General features: G+C 36.7%; 1 protein-coding gene across 1 annotated transcript; it reads left to right on the top strand.

Moving 5' to 3' along the window:
* Window positions 1–7,799: 7,799 nt before the first annotated feature.
* On the top strand, window positions 7,800–8,357 carry LOC104896514 (uncharacterized). Its single transcript, XM_048635318.1, has 2 exons — window positions 7,800–7,970; window positions 8,067–8,357. The coding sequence occupies exons 1-2, from the start codon at window positions 7,800–7,802 to the stop codon at window positions 8,355–8,357; spliced, it is 462 nt and encodes a 153-aa protein (XP_048491275.1).
* The last annotated feature ends 10,923 nt before the right edge of the window (window positions 8,358–19,280 follow it).

The raw sequence follows: 19,280 nt of genomic DNA, 5'->3' as shown, positions 1-19,280 counted from the left end.
GATGCCATTAAATCGAGCATAAATTCTTTTTTTCTGCATATTTAGGTTTCCAAAAATATGATTATCCCAAGAATGGATGCTCCTTAAAAAATTTTCCCTACCTTCTAGGATTCCCACTCTTGGATTAAACCAATTGTTAACAAAGAACTCTTTAAAATCCGGGTGACCCAACCAAGCCTCTTTACATCGGAAAAGAAATTTTCTATTTGGAGAACCATGTAAATTAAGGTTAATGCTAATAGGACAATGATCCGAATAAGATCGCGGAAGATGACTAACCTGAGTTCCCGAAAATTCAGAAATCCAGGTATGATTTGCAAGTGCTCTGTCTATATCGACGTTCTCGAATCAAAGCAACACCTTCTCTAGCATTCGTCCAAGTAAAGGGGTTTCCATCAAACCCTAAGTCTACAAGGCAAGAGAGCTTTACATTGAGAGCTCCTGAAGGCCCTACCACCAGATTTTTCATTTTGATTCCTGACCTCATTTAGGTCACCCACCACCATCCAAGGAGTTTGGTCAGGAGGCAGATTTTGCTCCATGTTTTTCCATATTTCGTGCCTTTCTTTAGCAGTACATGGCGCATGCATGCCTGTCAAGAGCACTTCCGGGTGCTTAGGACTGAACTTGAACAAGGAATGAAAGTAGTAGGGAGATACCTCACTCCAACTGACAAGTTCAATGGATTTCTTCCACATTACCCATATTCCACCCTTCAAGCCATGAGGCGGGATGGCTTTGAAATCATCAAAGCCTAGTAATCTAGTGACTTGCTTAGCACGACACTCATCTGCTTTGGCCTCAAAAATAATGAAAATAGAGGGTTTATTCAGTCGAACAACATCCCAAGCACGAGGGACAAAGGCATTGTTGGAGGCACCTCTAACATTCCAGACTATAATTTTCATTTTTAAATTCGGGAGATTTTTTTGAATATTGGGACAATCAGACATTAGACCCTTCCCTTTCCTTGTCATCTATTGCATGTATGGTTCCCAATCCTTCCAAATTTGGGACATGCCTAGGCTCCATGTGTCCATCAAGCTGATTGGGCTTATCATCGCATTTATTTCCATTTTCTCCTTCACAAACATTGAGTGACAGGTTTCGAGTTGAATTCCCCCTACTTCTTTTTGAATTTGGAACATGACAATGTTGAATTTGTTCGATTCTAAATCTAGTCCGTGGCTTTTTAATAGCAAGGGAAAGGTGGGAATGTTTAAGGGTGGGGTTTGAATGCTTCCCTGAGATTGCATGTGAGGAGTTGGGTTTTCGGCCAGAGATAGGAAAGAAGGGTTCATTGGAGAGAATTTCTTCAAGGATTCTATCGTCGTTTCCATTTTTAAAATGGTCGGAGGAGAATTGAGAGAGGCCCACAGAAGGGGTTGAGGTTGGGAGGGGAATAGATTTAGAAGTTTTGGAGGATGCGGTTGGGGAGTCGACGCAATTTTGGGTGGAGATATTAGAGGGTAAGGGGAGAAGGGTTGACGGTGAGATAGTACACGAGATAGGTTCATCGATGGATGAGGAATCAATGGTGACAGAGGTGAGGATATTATCATTGGGGGTTGAAGCAATGGTGGCAAAGGTGGCAAAAGCGAAGGTATTGTCATTAGGGATTGAGTTGAGGGATTGGTTGATACTGGTAGAGGGTTTGTTACATGGCTGTGGAGGGGTTCTTTCTCGGATGAATTCATCTTTTTGAGAGGGAGAGAGATAATTGAAGTTAAGCAAGGAGAATTAGCTTTAGAGAGTGGCATGCAAGAGGGTGGGATAAGATGGGTCACAGGAAGAGACGAAAGGCATATAGGCGCCAAGTGTGTAGGATTAACAGGGGGATCAGGAGGAGCTGTTGAACAAGTTTGAGGAGGAAGATAAATAGACAAAGAATAAGCATAAGTATTTTCGTTATCTACACGATCAGCTTCGATAATGCTACTATCCATCTAGGTATCTGTGCTACTTTTCTCTAAAACCTTCCAAACTTTATTTGTGATATTACCATTGGAATATGAAGAGTTAAATGGTTTTCTTCGATTTTCGGGAGATGAGAGAAGAGAATTTTGTTCAGGGATTTTATTTTTATTGGTTTTTTGTGATCTGGGATGGTTGAGAAGGTTATTGGGTCTTTTTTTATGCGTCAGTGTTGTCCAGGGCCCAAATTCATCTAAAGAATCCGCAGATTTATCCGATTCTAATGGGCCCACAGTTGCGATATTGTCAATTTGCTTCTTCTGACTTGTGCCTCCATTTGCCATGTGCATGTCAGTTGGATCTGAGACACTTGGATCACTTACACCTCCATGCAACAAATGGTTGCCAAGTGGGCCTGCAATCCTGCCAGAATCAGATGGATTTGGATGTTGGGCTACAACTTTTCCTTTAGAGTCCACGCATTGACTTTTTTGGTGCCCAACTCACCAATAGTGAAAACATAAGGAATGGAGGTTTTCATATAGAATTGCTTGCTAGTGATTACCAACCCAAACCTTGGATAAGATTGGCTTTGATAGATCAATGTCAACGCACACCCTCGCATGTCGAGCTCTGGTAAGATGATTTGTAGCATAGTCCACGCGAATTGGTTTACCCAATTTACTTGCAATTAGGAACAAAGCTTCTTTGTCATAATATTCTACTGGAAGTTCAGGGAGATGAATCCAAACGACAAGTTTATTAAAAGGATTTTGATTTGGCCTGAAGTTTGGTTGCCATTGGTTAAGCATTAAGTAATGATCGATGATATACCAAGGTCCCCCAAACAACGCCTTTTCAAGATCATTTTTGAGACTGAACCGAAAAAGGAATACATCCTTACCAAGATCAATTACTTCCAAAGAACCACGAGGCTTTCTCATAGATCTTACTCGTTGTGTGATAACGGATGACCTGACCGAGATACCCAGACATTTACCCATGAGTGTTAAACTCCATGGTTGACGAAGTTGAGTTAATTTGTCCTTTGAAAAAAGAACAACATTAGCACCGATAGGTGGTTCTTGATCTGATTCCTCCCAATCCATAGAATTGAGATAGATTGCCTTTGTTTCTGGAAACCATCGAGAAGAACTGGACACAATCTCTTTAAAGGATATTTTTTGTGGCATAGGGACAGATGAAACAAGCGCCTTAATGCCTTCCATATCTTGAGGGCCAAAGTTACTACCCAGGCCATCCGGGGGGGTGGGTTTTGGATGCTGCTTGAATGCATGAGAAGAGAAGTCTTCAAAATGACTCCCAGAGACCCTAGATCAAAGATCTAGAGGTAATCCCTAGTGATCAGTTGGAAGCGACAAAGAACTGCTTTGGAGAGAAAATCTAGAGAGAGAAACTGAGAATTTTTAGTGTTTGTAAGTGACTCTTTTTTCTTTGAAGTGATGTTACTAAGGAAGTAACATAATGTTGTTCGAGTAAGGTTACATTTTTTTTAACTAGCCAATGGTGTTGCACAAAGTCTTAAAAAAGACGGTCTCACGTTAGTCTTACCGTGAGACCAGCCTAAGCTAAGAGATTTTTTTTTTAGAAATCAGAGCGCATCTCACAAATTCTCACGATAATATTTTGGCGAATCAGTTAATATTTTTGGCGAATTAGTTAAATATTTTAGCACAATAGTTTAGAGCCGGTAATCTTTATGTAGACAGCTCAATTCTTGTTCTAGTGAGAGAAACTCCCACTTCTCTCTAGAACTTCAATGGAACAGTTAAATCCATTGATTGAGACGATTTTACCTGCTTTCTCTCGGTGCTTTAGCATCATTGCCATGGCAAGAATAAATGGTGAAAAATCTCAAGGAAAAGTATCTGTAAAAGCTAGAGGTCCATCTTCTGATTCATAAGCATTGCGTACGAAATCGATGGATGAGATTATGGGTATTGAAGCCCTGGATTTTAGAATGGGTGTTGGGGAGATTCTTACTCCTAAGACCTCCATTAATACATTGAAGCAGCAATCTGAAATAAGGCACACCTTTAATGAATGGTTATAAACTATCCATAACTCCTCGAGCAAGAGAAATCAAATGGCAACTCCAGGTAATCCTCCTCCCATTTTTCAGCAATTTGATGATTGTGATAAATGCGATGACATTGAGGATCTAGAAGCTGTTCATGATAATGAGGAATTAGCTGATGATGATCATGATAATCTGGAGAATATTAATATTAATGATGATGAATATGGTGAAAAACAGGGAGTGTTGGGCAATAATGAACTTGAACCTGTTCATATTGAGATTGAGGATATTCAGGAGGAATTAGATTACTGGAGTTCTTCAATTATATGTTATGTTGTGGAGGCAAATCCTCCTGTACAGGTGATTGAAGGTTTTCTTAGGAGAATTTGGAGGAATTACAAGGTGGATAAAGTGGCCATGATTAAGAAGGGTATCTTCTTGGTGAGGTTCCAAGCCATGGAATCTAGGGATAAGGTATTGGAGGGCTACTACTTTTTTGATAAGAAACCGGTGATTGTGAAACCTTGGACTCCAGATATTGATTTTGAGAAGGATGAGTTGAAGACTATTCTTATCTGGGTTCAATTCAGGTTGCACATTAAGTATTGGGGAGAGATATCACTACATAAGATTGCTTCACAAGTAGGTGATCCAATCAAAAGAGATGATGCCACTCGCAATCGAGACAAATTGCAATATGCATGAGTCTTAATTGAAGTGAAGTTAAGGCAATCCCTCCCAGAGAGGGTCCAATTCTGGAATGAAAATGGTGTATTGACTGAGGTTCCAATTCTCTTTGAGTAAAGACCTAATATTTGTAAACAATGTCAGGGCATTGGACATTTGGAAGAAGACTGTAGGAAGCAGAAGAAGAAGCATGTTTGGGTTCCTAAGCCAAAACCTATGGTGAATCCAGTGCCACCATCTGAGAAGATAGAAGTTGAGCAGCAGCCTGTCATATCTGTAGATGACCCTGATGGATTTCAAAAAGCCTTGAAACCAATAAGGGTCAGAACATCCAATGTGAGGAAGACCCCCACTCAGAAAAACTTTCATGCTCTTGAGTTGCTTTGATCAGGTAAAGAAAAGGAAGTGGAAGAAGATCTAGGTACCACTGCCATGGTAAATTTAGGAGGGGGAGATCCTCCTGTTGGTAATGGATAAGTTATTGTGCTGGAATGTAAGAGGTATTAACAATACTAAGAAACAGTTAGATGTGAAAAACTATATTCACAAACTTTCTGTAGGTATTGTTAGCCTCTTAGAGACAAAAGTAAAGGCTGTCAACCTTGGTAGCCTTTATCAAAGGGTGTTTAGCAGATGGTGTTTTACTGCAAATGCTAGTTATCATGATGGAGCGAGGTAGAATTATCTTGGCTTGGAAGGCTGGAAGCTTTCAGGTCTCTATTCTGAAGGTGTCTAATCAATTAATACATTGCCTGATACAACCTATTTCTGGTAAGCCACAATTTCATTGCACTTTCATATATGCTTTTAATGAAAGAGCTAGAAGAGAGGAGTTAGTGGAGACTTTAACTGTGTGATGAACACCACAGAAAGAATTGGTTCCCATGTTAGAGAATCTGAAATGAGGGATATGCAGGTCTGTATGGCTGTTTGTGGGATGAATGATATTCAGAGTACAGGGAACTTCTACACCTGGAACAATAAACATCAAGGGGCTTCAAGAGTATTCTCCAAATTGGATAGAATTATGGCAAAGTAGTCCTGGCAGGATGTGTTTGATACTGCTGAAGTCTCATTTCAATGTGAAGGGGAATTTGATCACTCCCCTGCAGTTCTGGCTGTTTATCCTGAAGTTAGAGAAGGCAGATACCCCTTCAAGTATTATAGAATGTGGAGATTGGCTCCTCAATTTGCAAAAGTTATGAGAACTGCATGGCATACTGAGGTATATGGGACTAAAATGTTTCAAGTACTGAAAAAATTGAAGCATGTGAAAGCTGCTTTAAAAATTCTGAATAGAGAAGGTTTCTCTGAGGTTCAAGCTGGTGAACTTAAAGCATATGAAAAGATGATTGATGCTCAAAAACAATTGCACCAGAATCCAAGGAACCTAGAGCTAGCTGATGTGAAAAATGGAGATGAGAATACTAAAAATTTTCACCAGAGTATCAAGGCAAGGAGATTGCAGAACCAGGTACATAGTATCTATGATACTAAAAGAGTTTGGCATGATACACCTTCTGGTGTCTCTTCTGCATTCTTATAGTATTATGAGAAATTGCTCACTAGAGATTCCTCTGCCAGGAGATCAGTTAATGTCCAGCTTGTTCAGGAAGGCCAAGTAATTACAGAAGCCCACAGGAACATATTGAATGCTCCATATACTACTGATGAAGTTAAGAAGGCTCTCCTTTCTATCCCTGGCTGTAAGGCACCAGGAGTAGATGGATTTGGAACTTACTTCTATGCAGATACATGGCAATTAGTAGGAGATGAAGTAGTTGCAGCTGTACTGGATGCACTGCAGGAGGGAAGAATCCTAAAAGAGTTAAACTACACTATCATCACTCTTGTCCCTAAAACTAAATGTCCTCACAATGTGAGTGAATTTAGACCTATCTCCTATTGTAATACTATATATAAATGTATCACAAAGGTGCTATGTGGGAGACTTAGATAGATTCTTCCTGATTTGATAATGGAGAATCAGAGTGGATTTGTTCATGGAAGGTACATTATAAACAATATTATGGTGTTACAGGATCTAGTTAAGCATTATGGTCGGAAGAAGGTCAAGCCTAGTTTCTTAATATAAAATTGATCTTCAAAAGGCCTATGATACTATTAGTTGGGATTTTTTGGAGGAAATGTTAACTGCACTGGGTTTCCCTACAACATTTAAGAGAATGATAATGGAATGCATATCTACACCAATGTTTTCTATAATGCTCAATGGCACTATGAGAGGGTTTTTTTTTAATCTTCCAGAGGTTTAATGCAAGGTGATCCCATTTCACCTCTGCTATTTGTACTCTGTATGCAATATTTGTCAAGAATATTGACAAAATTGACTGAACTAGAACAATTCCAGTTTCACCCTAGGTGTAAGGAGATGAAGCTTACACATTTGTGCTTTGTTGATGACTTGATCATGTGCTGTAATGGTGACTTTGTGTCTGCATATTTGATGCTAAGAGCTTTTAAGTTATTTTCAGAGACTTCTGGTTTGAAGGCCAATGTGGGTAAATCTGCAATGTATAATTGTGGCATGTCAAGCCATGATTTACAAAGAATTTCAGAAGCTTCTGGATTTACTCAACAGAATCACCCCTTCACATATCTTGGTGTGCCTATTTGTGCAAAGAAAATAACTGATGCTTAGTGTGAAAAGCTTATTGAGAAGATGACAACTAGAATTAGAGTGTGGAGTTCAAGGAACCTCTTTTACACAGCAAGAGTTTAGTTGATAAATTTTGTCTTGCTTAGTCTTCATATGTATTGGGCACAAGTCTTTCTTATTCCTAAGAAAGTACTGCAGGATATATGCAAGGTATGTAGAGCATTTCTGTGGAGTGGTAACTATTTCTGTAATAAGCCTGGTGCAGTTGCTTGGGGAGATTTATGCAAACCTAAAACAGCAGGGGGCCTGAGTTTTAGAAATGTTTTGACATGGAATGTGGCTTTTCTGGGGAAATATGTGTGGGCTGCCTCTAATAAGCATGACAGTGTGTGGTTGAGATGGATAACGTCAGTATATCTTAAGGATGCTGACTGGTGGAGCTATGTTCCCAAATCAAGTGCAAGCTGGTATTGGAGAAGCATTTGTTTAGTTAAAGAACAACTGAAGAACATTTACTCATAGGAAGATTCATGCAACATGAGTTACTATTCTGTCAAGAAGGTGTATGAAGCACGTAATGGGGATCAGATTAATGTCAACTGGGATAGGGTTGTATGGGATAGACTCCGTATCCCAAAGCACAGATTTATTGCATGGTTGGCTGTCCAAGCAAAGCTGCAGACTACAGAGAAGCCGGCATTATATGGTGTTAGCTTGACAGATTTGTGCCTAATATGTGGTGAATGTTGTTAATCACATCAGCATTTATTTTTTAAATGCCATTACAGTGCAAGATGCCTACAGGAGTTGAAGGACTGGCTTAATATCATAATTCAGACTGATGATTTACAACACCTAATTGCTAAGATACAGCATAGTTACAGGTCTAAATTCCGGAAACAAGTGGTCTTTGCTGGATTAATTACTATGATCTACTTCATCTGGCAGAATAGGAATTCAGCATATTGGAAACACTGTGTAAGAAGTGCTAGAGCAGATATGAAGCAGCTGAAGCACATAGTTAAAAGCAGAATTTTAGTTGTTTTGCCTAAGAAGATTTCTAGAGCTGATTATGAATGGTTGATGAAACTGTAGTATTGTAATGTTTTAGCTGCCTTGGCAGTTTTCCATCCTTTGGCAGGGGTCCAACCTAGTTGGTTCTCTTCCTTAGGCTTGGTTTTGGTTGTAAACTTTGGTTTAATTATTAATCAATCTTTCTTACTTAGCAAAAAAAAAAAAATCTTTATGTAGACTCCATTGTTTTTTAGTTGACATATTCAATACATTAGTTAGTGTTTTTCTATAATTAGTTAAGATTAATTAAGCATTATTTTGGTTTCTAATATAAAAGATGAAACAACTTTTTTACAAATCTAAAATGTCAAATACAAAAGACAACCTGAAAAAATAACTTAAAACAACCTAGCATTTGGAGTAATTATTGTATCAATTTCTGTTTGGTTCTTGGAATTTATTTTTGTAGTCTTCTCAAAATGACTTTTCTTTCTTGCACTTCCTCTCTTTGTTTTTGAACCATGGGTGTAAAATAACCAATGTAGTTGCACTTGATGAGCATCATTCTTCTACGATTGGTTTTATAGTTAAGACTTTGTTTGTAATTGTAGTAGTATTTTCGTAGACTTCTTGGAGTGCCTTTCTTGCATCTTCATTATCTTGACTTTTGAGAATGAGATTGTAGAACTAATTTTCTCGCGGTTTCATATCGCCATGGGGTTACATTGGTCTATTCATTTATCTTTTCCATATTTTCCTCTTTACATATCTAATCCACCTTTTGCACATATACTTATGTATTATTTTTGTGATTGAACGCATGTGCATGATTCTCAATGCATAAAAATATAACAATCCTAGCAGCATATGACTATTACTTCATATTATTTAACTATTACGAATAAATTAATAACTAATAACATTTAGGTATTAGTTATGTTTTTCAAATAAAAAGTTAAACTTTCAAATGCAAAAGTTAAGTTTTTGGTACCAAAAGTAATTTGATATATTTCTTTAATGTTTTTGCAAGTGCAAGTTATCATCTAACAATGGGCATTGTATATTACCCTTTGTGATGAATATGTGTCAAACTCTTCTTTCATTTCAAACGTGATAAACATCTTACACTAGTACAAAAACGTCGATTTGCATCGGACCCTGGAGCCTTATTTGCGTTGGACTTGGGTCCGACGACACAGGTTACGACGCAGATGACCTGAAATTGATCTGCGTCGTATGCGAAAACGACGCAGATTAGTTAGCTATTTGCGTCACACGTTGTATACGGTGCGACGCAGATGGCTCTCCCTAGCCCAACACCAAGCTTCAAAGGGTAATGTGCGTCGCACATCGCTAGGGTGCGACGCAGATGTGTGATTTTCGTCGGACCTTGGGCTACGTGCGACGCAAACTGTATTTTTTTTTTAATTTTTTTTTATTAAAAAAAAACTAACGATTGCAGGACTTAGTCACCAATTGTTTCACATACTAGTTGTTCTAGGGACGTTGGTGTATCTCCAATGGAGAGACTTGGAAGGTTGTTAGACTAAATTAAAGGAATATTTTACTGATTACAGATATTCTTGATCATGTTTAGTGAATTAAGGGAAGATGGTAGATTTGTAATAATAAATTATAGAAAATAAAGAAAAAGAGATAATTACATGAAAAAGAATACATAAATTACAGAAAATCAATTAATAAAATTACAGAAAAATAGAGAATTACTGAAAATCAAAATCATAAAAGAAAGAATATCATGTAATCTTCATAGCAACTACAGTCGAAATTTCAGATGGCGGTGCAAATCCAGATCTTCACCTAAAACACAACTACAAGACTTCGAGAAGAACCAGATCTGAAAACAAGAAAAGATTAAGAATCAAAATTCAACGTCGGTGCAAAGAAGAAAAGATTAAGAATCAAAATCAAAGTTCATTAGACTAGGAAAATACCATCCTTTTACTGAAAATTTCAAATCCGAAAACGAGAGAAGAAATTTCAGATCTGAAAACGAGAGAAGGTAAATGCAATAAAAATAAACAAAAAAATCAGATATAAAAATATAAAATGATGTTAAAACAGATAATAAAACTAAATTCCATAGAACTTAGATCTGAATTGAAATCCATGAATCACATGCAAAACACGAAATGAAACGAATAAACGAAGAAAAATAAAGAAAAAGAAAGAATACCTTCACAACGACCAATAGTTCGGCTCCCTTGATCTGTAACGACGCCCTTCACAACGCCCAAAGAAAAAATGAAGTTAGTTGATGTTTACTTCAAAGTGAAACGAACGAACTTGAAGTTTTGCCTGATGGGAGAGAGACTTAAATAAAGGAATAAAAGAATAAATGAACGAACGAACTTCAAAGTTTCGACACCGTCGATGATGAATTTCGACGAGTGAAAGAGAGAGAGAGAGAGAGAGAGAGAGAGGGAAAGAGAGAAAGAGAGAGTGAAGACGCGGCTGGGTACTTGTTAAGAGGGATTTGAAGTTTTAGGTTAAGAGGGGTACTTGTTAGGGCGGCCCAACTGATGTGCGTCGCATGGGCTTGGGGTCCGACGCATATTAATAATTTGCAACGCACCTCAACGACGTGCGACGCAGATAGTTGTCAACAATGTGCGTCGGATGGGCCTCAGGGTCCGACGCACATGAGCGATATGTGTCGCACATCGTCTGGATCCGACGCATATGGCTCATATCTGTTGGTTGTGAGCAGTTGTTTTGCGTCGCACTCTGGCTCCCATGCAACGCAAATTCACTTTTTGCGTCGTTTCCATTTTAGTGCGACGCACATGGGGGGACGCAAATCGTCTTTTTCTACTAGTGTTATCAGGTGAAAAAACAAAGTAAGTGTTTGTGGACATTATCATTGCAAAATCGTGCTCAAATATTGTCCTTACATCCAAATTAAACATCTAATGCAAGTTGTATGTAGAGAATGGAGGAGGAAAACAATACAGGTTTTAGGGCGTATCGATGGATTAGAGAAGAAAGAGAGAATGTGTTTATGTGTGATACCGAAGTTAGGATCAACAAAAAACATTATAATCTGAAATATATGATATAACTAATATATACTCCAGCACTTAACTAATATACTCCAACGCTTAACTAATATACTTCAGCGCTTAACTAATTCATCCAGGAGTAATTTAAGGCTAGTATAACTAATAGGTGCAAGCGCTTAACTAATTCTACTGTTGATTGGATGCACGTGCGTGATGTCAGCATGACATCAGCGGTCTCACGCGTGAGACCGTCTCTCCAAAAACGGACTCGTGTTATTGTACTAATAATAGAATTTTAATACGGCTGTAATAAGTTGTTTATAATTATTTGTAGAATTGTGTAATTCTCCCCATTTGAGATGTTCTCATTAATCAAATACACATCTATAAGAACGAAATATACATACCTAATAATAAGTAAACTCTAAATGCATAAAATTACAAAATATATATCATGACAGAATATAGGGAGAATATTTTCATATTCTCTACCACACCCCTGAAGTTATGATGGAAGGAGGAGAGACGCTCAAACTAAATATAAAGTCTAGGAATAGTTATCGTGGAAGACCCTAGGTGAAGATGCCTGCCTAGTGCCTACTAGTAGGAAGAAGGGACTTGCAAGACATTATCCTATCATAAAGCTTTCTTTTCTTGAATAAAATGAATATACAACTCTATATGTTTAGTCCTCTTATTTTGAATAAGATTGCAACACAGATATATAAATAGTAGAAACATTGCCATTATGGAGAGGGCAATGAAGCTCTATCAGAAGGTTGCTAATCCAATAAGTTTGAGCAACTACATCAATGTCCAGTGGCGGATCTAGGAATCTAGGAATAGTTGGTCACACTTTAGGTATCACGGAAACGAATATAGGGACGGTCGGACAGGTGCTGGGATGGAAAATGTCAAATTTTAAATTTTAAAAATGGGCACGATATGAATTCAGCCAAAAGAAAAAAAAAAAACTTAACTAAATTAAAATCATTACATAAGTATTTCAAATACAAAAAAGAACAACGTATAACAACTAAGTTTAATGTTTCTAAAAACAAAAAACAGAACTCATTGCATCTAAAAAAAAAAGAAGGTAAAAAAGCACATTCAATTAACACTACAACAATTCATCGAACAAAAATAAACCTTCAAATTCGATATTTTGCCTTGCTCGGTGGAGTACCTCTCTAGTCTCTACTACAGTCAGTCTTAAGTCTACCCCCATTTTTTTGCTGCATTTTATTCCCTTCAAAATCGATACTCTGTACGAACGTCAAGCTTTCTCTATTCTGAACTTCTTTTTTGTTATTAAATCCATTTCTTCATTTTATAAACTAAAATTAATGTACTAAACCAGTAAAAAATAATATAAAAAAAGTATTCATGATATTTCATGACTCATGTATGTAGCAACCTAGAGCCAAAAAAAAAAACTATAATTATTCCTTTTTTTTAATTCAAGATTCTTACAAGTTCATTTCTAACAAAACTACATGCAATACTTCTTTCATAAGTTCTAACTGAAAATTAAAATGTTAAATAAATAAATAAACAAACAAAAATTAAAAGATAGAGAATGATTCATACAACATGAGAGTTCTTAAGCCCTGGCTGAACAGCCTCAAACAAAAAACTCAAGAGCTTCTCTATCATCTTCCTTCACTAAACAACGATAAGCAAGTACCGGAGTCAAATGATCGGAGAAAATACAACGATATAACGGAATTGAATTCCCATTTTTTGCTGCTTCAACGAACTCAGACGAATTTTTCACGGTAAATTTTCATAAATTTACTCAAAATCAATCAAACTTATCACAAACATTGGCAACACACGAGTTTTTCCCCAAATTCTAGGGTTTTGAATGATAATTTTTTATCTCTGAAAAATGTAAAACGGGTATCAATCGGTAGATCAAGGCGAGATGATAATTTTAGTTGAAGATTTGAAATAAAAAGGATATTCATATAAACAAAATTCAAGAATTTTAGGTAATGACTTGAGGTTGAAGGAGAAAGGAAGAGGAAGAGACGTAATAGAGAGAAAGGGACGGTGTTTCAGTTTTTTTGGTCAGTCAAAAAGGAGAGAGAGAGTTTTAATTTTTTTTCCCCAAATTACTAGTTGGTCACGTGACCAACTGTGACCCTACATACTTCCGCCACTGGCTGCGGTTTTTTCCAAAAACCGCGCAGCAATATGTACAAATATTACTGCGGTTTAAAACCGCAGCAATATATTAATAACCTATTGCTGCCCCCTTAATTGCTGCGCGGTCAAAACCGCCGCAATAAGCCACTTTTTGACCGCAGCAATAAGCGTTTATTCTACTAAGTGACCCTAAACCCTAAATGATAGCCCAAAGCCCTTATCCTAGACCCAAATCTTAGACCCAAACCCTAGCCCTAACCCTTAAATTATAAAGCCCTAAACAGAAATTTTGGGTTTCGTTTAGTTGTTCTATGTCCTTTTGCTTAATAAATTAATGTGACTTGTGCAAAGATCATTGGGGTTTGACTTGTTAGCGACTTTTTTTGCTTGCATTTGACTTCACACACATGTTTTGCCCTTAGTGTCACGATGCATATCTACATTTCTTTTGCTGGCTTGATTGAACATGATACGTACTTGATTGGTATTGTTGATGCTTGTGTCACTTTTTACTGGCTTTCTTGTGGTGTTAAGTTGTGTTGTCAATTGGAGTCGAGTGCTCGATGATGAGGTGAAATTTTTACCTGAGAGCTATAGTTGTTCTTTCTCTTGTCTTCCACCTTTGCCCCCGACTAAATTGATTTAATTATGTTTTGTAATGATGAGATTTGGTTGGGAGTAGAGGCTGGAAGAAAAGAGTGGGATGGCTAATTGTGGTTGTTTGGTTTGTTTTGGTTTATAAAACTTCCCTTGTGCAAAGATGATTGGTTGTTTGCGACTGTTTTTGGCTATATTATACTTTACACACATGTTTTGCTCTAAGTGCCACGATGTGGAACTACCTTTCTTTTGTCTTTATTGGAGTATTGGACATGATATTCACTTGATTGTTAAAATTGGTTTTGGTATTTTTAAAGAGACAGACAATTGTGGATGCCCGTGTCACTTTTGCTGGCTTTTTTGTGTTGTGAAGTTGTGTTGTCAAGTACAGTCGAGTGCTCGATGATGAGGTTAGCTTGTGAACCTGAGAGCCATTACTTATGTTTAAAGAAAATTTATTTTTGGCACTTAAATATTTTATGTTTATTTTTGGAAGTTCTCTCTTTTGCTTTTTTATACCAATTATTTTAGATAATTTATTCTTTGGCTGCCTTATTTCATTCAAAAACAGTTTTTGGTTTTTAATATTTCCTTTTATTTAGAATTTTTTTGAGTTGATAATTTCTGGTTCATGATGGTATGTTTACTTCTGCTGCAAGGTTTCAAACATTTTTCAAATGTATCAGGCTTAGAGGTAAATGAACATAAGTCTGAAGTATATGCTGCTGGAATGAAAACTGAGGAGGTGCAAAGGATTCTGAATGCTTCTGGTTTCCAACAAGGCAAACTCCCTTTTAGATACCTAAGTGTCCCAATCAGCCATAAAAGGATGGGAGTGAAGGATTGTATGCTTCTGGTGGAGAAGATGACATTAAGAGTGAGATGCTAGAGTAGTCGAAACCTCTCTTATCAAGGTATTAGATTGGTTCTGGCCAACTCAGTACTTCTTAGCATACATGTGTACTGGTCCCAGGTTTTTGTTTTACCTAAGAAGATTCTTCATGAAATCCAGATGATATGTAGAGCTTATCTATGGTCTGGAAGCTATTATAGTTGCAGAGGGGGCTATGTAGTATGGAATAAGGTATGTATCCCTAAAAATGCAGGAGGATTGGGAATAAGAAACCTAGTGACCTGGAACATGGCTACATTGGGCAGATATACATGGGCTTTGGCAAACAAGAAAGATAATATATCGATAAAGTGGGTGAGTGAGTTATATGTCAAGAACACTGACTGGGTGGGGATACCAACTAGCTCAAGGATGTAGCTAGTACTAGAAGAAGCTCTGTGAAGTAAAGGAGGCCATAAAGAGCAGGATAAATATATCCATGCTACTAGCAATGCCTAAATACTCAGTCCATCTACAACATAATGGCTGGAGATTTTGTGAGGATTCACTGGGACAAATATTTGTGGAATAGACTGGTCAGTCCAAAACATAGGTTCTTCCTATGGTTGATGATGATGGGTAGACTACAAACTACAAAAAGATTACATGATATGGGCATAGCATCTAATAACCTATGCTTGATTTGTGGAACAAGGGAGGAAAGTCAGGGCCACTTGTTTTTTGAGTGCTTATATAGCAATGCAGTGTTCAGGAGGATTAAGATGTGGATGGGAATACAGAACAACCAACTGAATGAGAAGAGTTACATTCCTTGGATAAGCAGGAGCAGGGAGTCCAAATTTAAGAAAGAAGTATATGCAGTAGTGTAGGGAGCTTTGGTGTACCACATTTGGAGAATTTGAAATGATGTGTACTGGAATCAGGTTGTGCATTATGTAGATAATACAATGTATAGAGTGCAAAAAGATGTGATTGATACATGTTATAGTGTTATTCCCAAAAAGATTTCAAGAGCTAATAGAACATGACTTAGAGATTTAGCTCTTCAGGTGTGTATGTAGAGTGGGATAGAGGTCCCTAGGTTAGGGAGTCCAACCTAGTTGGTTTGCCTTCCCTTGGCTTCTCTTTAGTCTGTAATTATGAAAAGTTTGGTAATAGATTTCTTTGATTTAGCAAAAAAAAAAAAAAAATGCAAAAATGGACAAAGGAAAGGGTAAGGTTATTTGTGAGACAGTGGGTTGTAGAGGACTTGGTGTTAAAATTCATGACAAACCTAGTGAGAAAGGAAAAAATAAAAAAAGGAAAATGTGTTTACAAAGGTGATTGTATGTGGGTTAGAGCCTTCTAGTGGTGGGTTAGAGGCTGGTGGTGGTGGTGAAATGGCTAGTGGTGGTGTTGTTCACATGGTTGGGTTCGAGATACCTAAGGAGATTTTTGTGGAGGGTGATGATGGGGCTTTCACTCGATTCATGGTTCAAGAAGAATGGGATCACACTCTCATTGGTGATGGCTATGAGATACCCATGAGCCTGTGCGTCACTGGGGAGTTGGACCCTGAAGAACAATGTTTTCTGATCGTTCGAGGAGCATATTAGTTGCTGCCTTGCTGGGCCACTGGATGTGATGTAATTTTTTTGTGTACTTTTTTGCTACCTTATAATCAGTAGACTCATGTAATTTTTTGTTAATGTTAGTAATGACTAACCTAACTTGCTAAGTATTAGGTAATGCTGTAATGTCTTACTTTTTATTAGCTTTGTAATGAATGTTAGAAACTTGGAAAGGGGTTATGAAACGAAATTTTTTGGCATTTCTATTGTCCAATTCTGTTTTTATTTTCTTTTTGTTTGTCTAATACTCTGTTGACCCTTGAGTTTTGAAGATGACTTAACCATAAAAGACATATTGTACTTTATTTATGTTAATGCTAGGTAATTCATTCTCGAGCAAAGAGAATACTTGATTGAAGATTAAAATGGAGAATTAATCAAAGATCGAAGTGAAGATGTTCGAATGATGAAGTATCAAGCTTGGAGAGAAGATTAGAATACATTAGGGTGTATTTATTATCTTCTTGTTAAGGTTGAGTGAAAGCTCAATTTAGTTTGTGGTGAATTCTCAAACGGAACTTGGTTATGTTCCTATGAAAGGAACAAACAATGGCACAGTTAGGAACAAGGTTAAGGAACACACTTATAAACAGCTTTAGGAACACCTAAATAACTTCTATGTGGTGCGCCTAACAATACTTGTGCGCTCAACATGTTAGTTAGAAGTTCTAGGATAGTTTTGACTAGATCCACTATTTTAGGGAGTTTGTTATTAGTTTGTTAGGAAAAGATTTAAATTGATTTTCTGATTTAATTAGGATAAATATCAAACTGTTTTAAATCTTATCTTTTATATTTTAATTAAACTAAAAGATTTTGTTTTCAAAATTAAATATAGTTTCCGATTTTAAAAAAGATTTTCTTTTTAAATATAAAAATGATTTTCGTTTTAATCAACTTATTTTTAAAGATATTTTCCTAAAAACTATTTAAAGTAAATATTTTATTTACTCCCCTAGATATCAGTTATCACGCCTAAACACTACTACTACACGTTTGTAGTTAGTGGTTAGTGGGCTTAGTTTATTATTTCCCAAGTCTTAATTAATTTAAATAGTTTAATTATTCCCCAAGTATCTAAAATCACATAATACTTATTGCTTCTTAGATTTAAGTTAAGTAGTGGGGGAAGTAGATTAATTACTTCTCAAGGAATATTTAATATAAACTAATTAATTAATTAGAGTCATGGACATCATGGGATAATGGATTAAGTAGTGGATAAATTTATGTCTTGCCTAAATTGTCTATAAATAGGTGCCTAAACCTTAGAGCATTTTGTGTCTGACTTTTACTAGTTACACCAATGTGTGTATAGCTTAGCTAAATATTCTTAGTTGTATAGAGAGTCAGTCTCGTTCCTAAGAGAATTCATACTTACTTTATTCGAGTTATTACTCTCCCATTGTCTTACAAATTGTATTTTTGAGTTAAGGGTTTGAGTGAACTCTTGTAAGTGTGAGAAGCTTTGAGTGAAGCAAGAGAAAGAGAAAGTAACTTCTAGTGAAGTTTGAGAGGAACGACAGTTGTGGGAACTGTCGTTGGGAACTTGAGTTTAGTAACTTAAGTTGTGGCTCGAGAGAAAAGTAATAGGATTATAAACAGAGTTGTTTTGGCCTATTATAGTGGAAAGTTTGAGTTAAAATCCCTTGTGATCAAGGTTGTTTCTTCCTATTGGGCCTAGGAAGTTTTTCCTCGCTAAAATCTCTTGTGTTCCTATTCTGTGTTCCCAAGTTAACTTTTAATTCCGCAAAAAGTATAGCTTATTTTCTCACTACAATTCACCCCCCCCCTTATAGTGCTCATATTATACAACATAATTAGGCCAAACAACTTTGTTACAACCTAATTCTATTCTCGAGCCACACCTTGAGTTCCTAAACTCAAGTTCCTGAGCCATTGTTCCCTTAACAGTAGTTCCTCTCAACTTCACTCGAAGTTTTCTCACTCTTACACGCTTTACTCAAAGCTTCTCTCTTACAGACTTTCACTCAAAGTTCCCCTACCCCAAAAACCAAAATACAATTGATCAAAATAAGCTTAGTGGAATTAGAGTAAGAAAGCAAAGAACAAATGGCTATTATGAGAGAATGAAGGCACTGACACTTAATTAGTTAAACTCACTTAATTACTTAGTCAGACACCTTTGGAACTTATTTAGACTTCAATATTTATAGTGACTAACACATAGAACGTGGGAGCTAAAATCGAGTTCATGTTAAATCCACTAACCCATGATGTTCCTTCCCCTAAGGAACATGTTCCTTATCATGTCCCATGATCCCATGATCTTATTTTGAACGTGGATATGTTTTAGCCACAACTCCTAAAGATTAGGAGTTTCTTGAGCTTTATCCGAAAATCAGTTAAATATCAAAACAGTTTTATTATTAAAAATGAATTTTAATATTTAAGAAAATATTATCTTTTAAATAAACTCTTCATAAAAACCGGATAAATATTTTCTTATCTTTTTCGAAAAACAAAATCTTTTCTTTAAAAAGATTTTCTATTAAAACTGATTTTCACTTAGGAAAAACTGATTTCCTATTATTTAGGCATGACTTACTCAAATACATAATTGTACCGTTATATTACTGCACGCCTAAGTCTAGTTCCTTTGATATATCAAGTTCCTTTAACAGATTCGTTTAGTGCCACTTAGTTTGTTCCTTAGAAAGGAACAAACTCTCATTCTCAAATAAAACTGCCAATGTTCCTTACCATCCTTACTTTGTTCCTTTACAATGGAACTAGAAAATAAAAC

Source organism: Beta vulgaris, chromosome 1 (assembly GCF_026745355.1).
Source record: "Beta vulgaris subsp. vulgaris cultivar EL10 chromosome 1, EL10.2, whole genome shotgun sequence".
Lineage (NCBI taxonomy): Eukaryota > Viridiplantae > Streptophyta > Magnoliopsida > Caryophyllales > Amaranthaceae > Beta > Beta vulgaris.
This window is presented reverse-complemented; position numbering and strand designations above follow the sequence as displayed.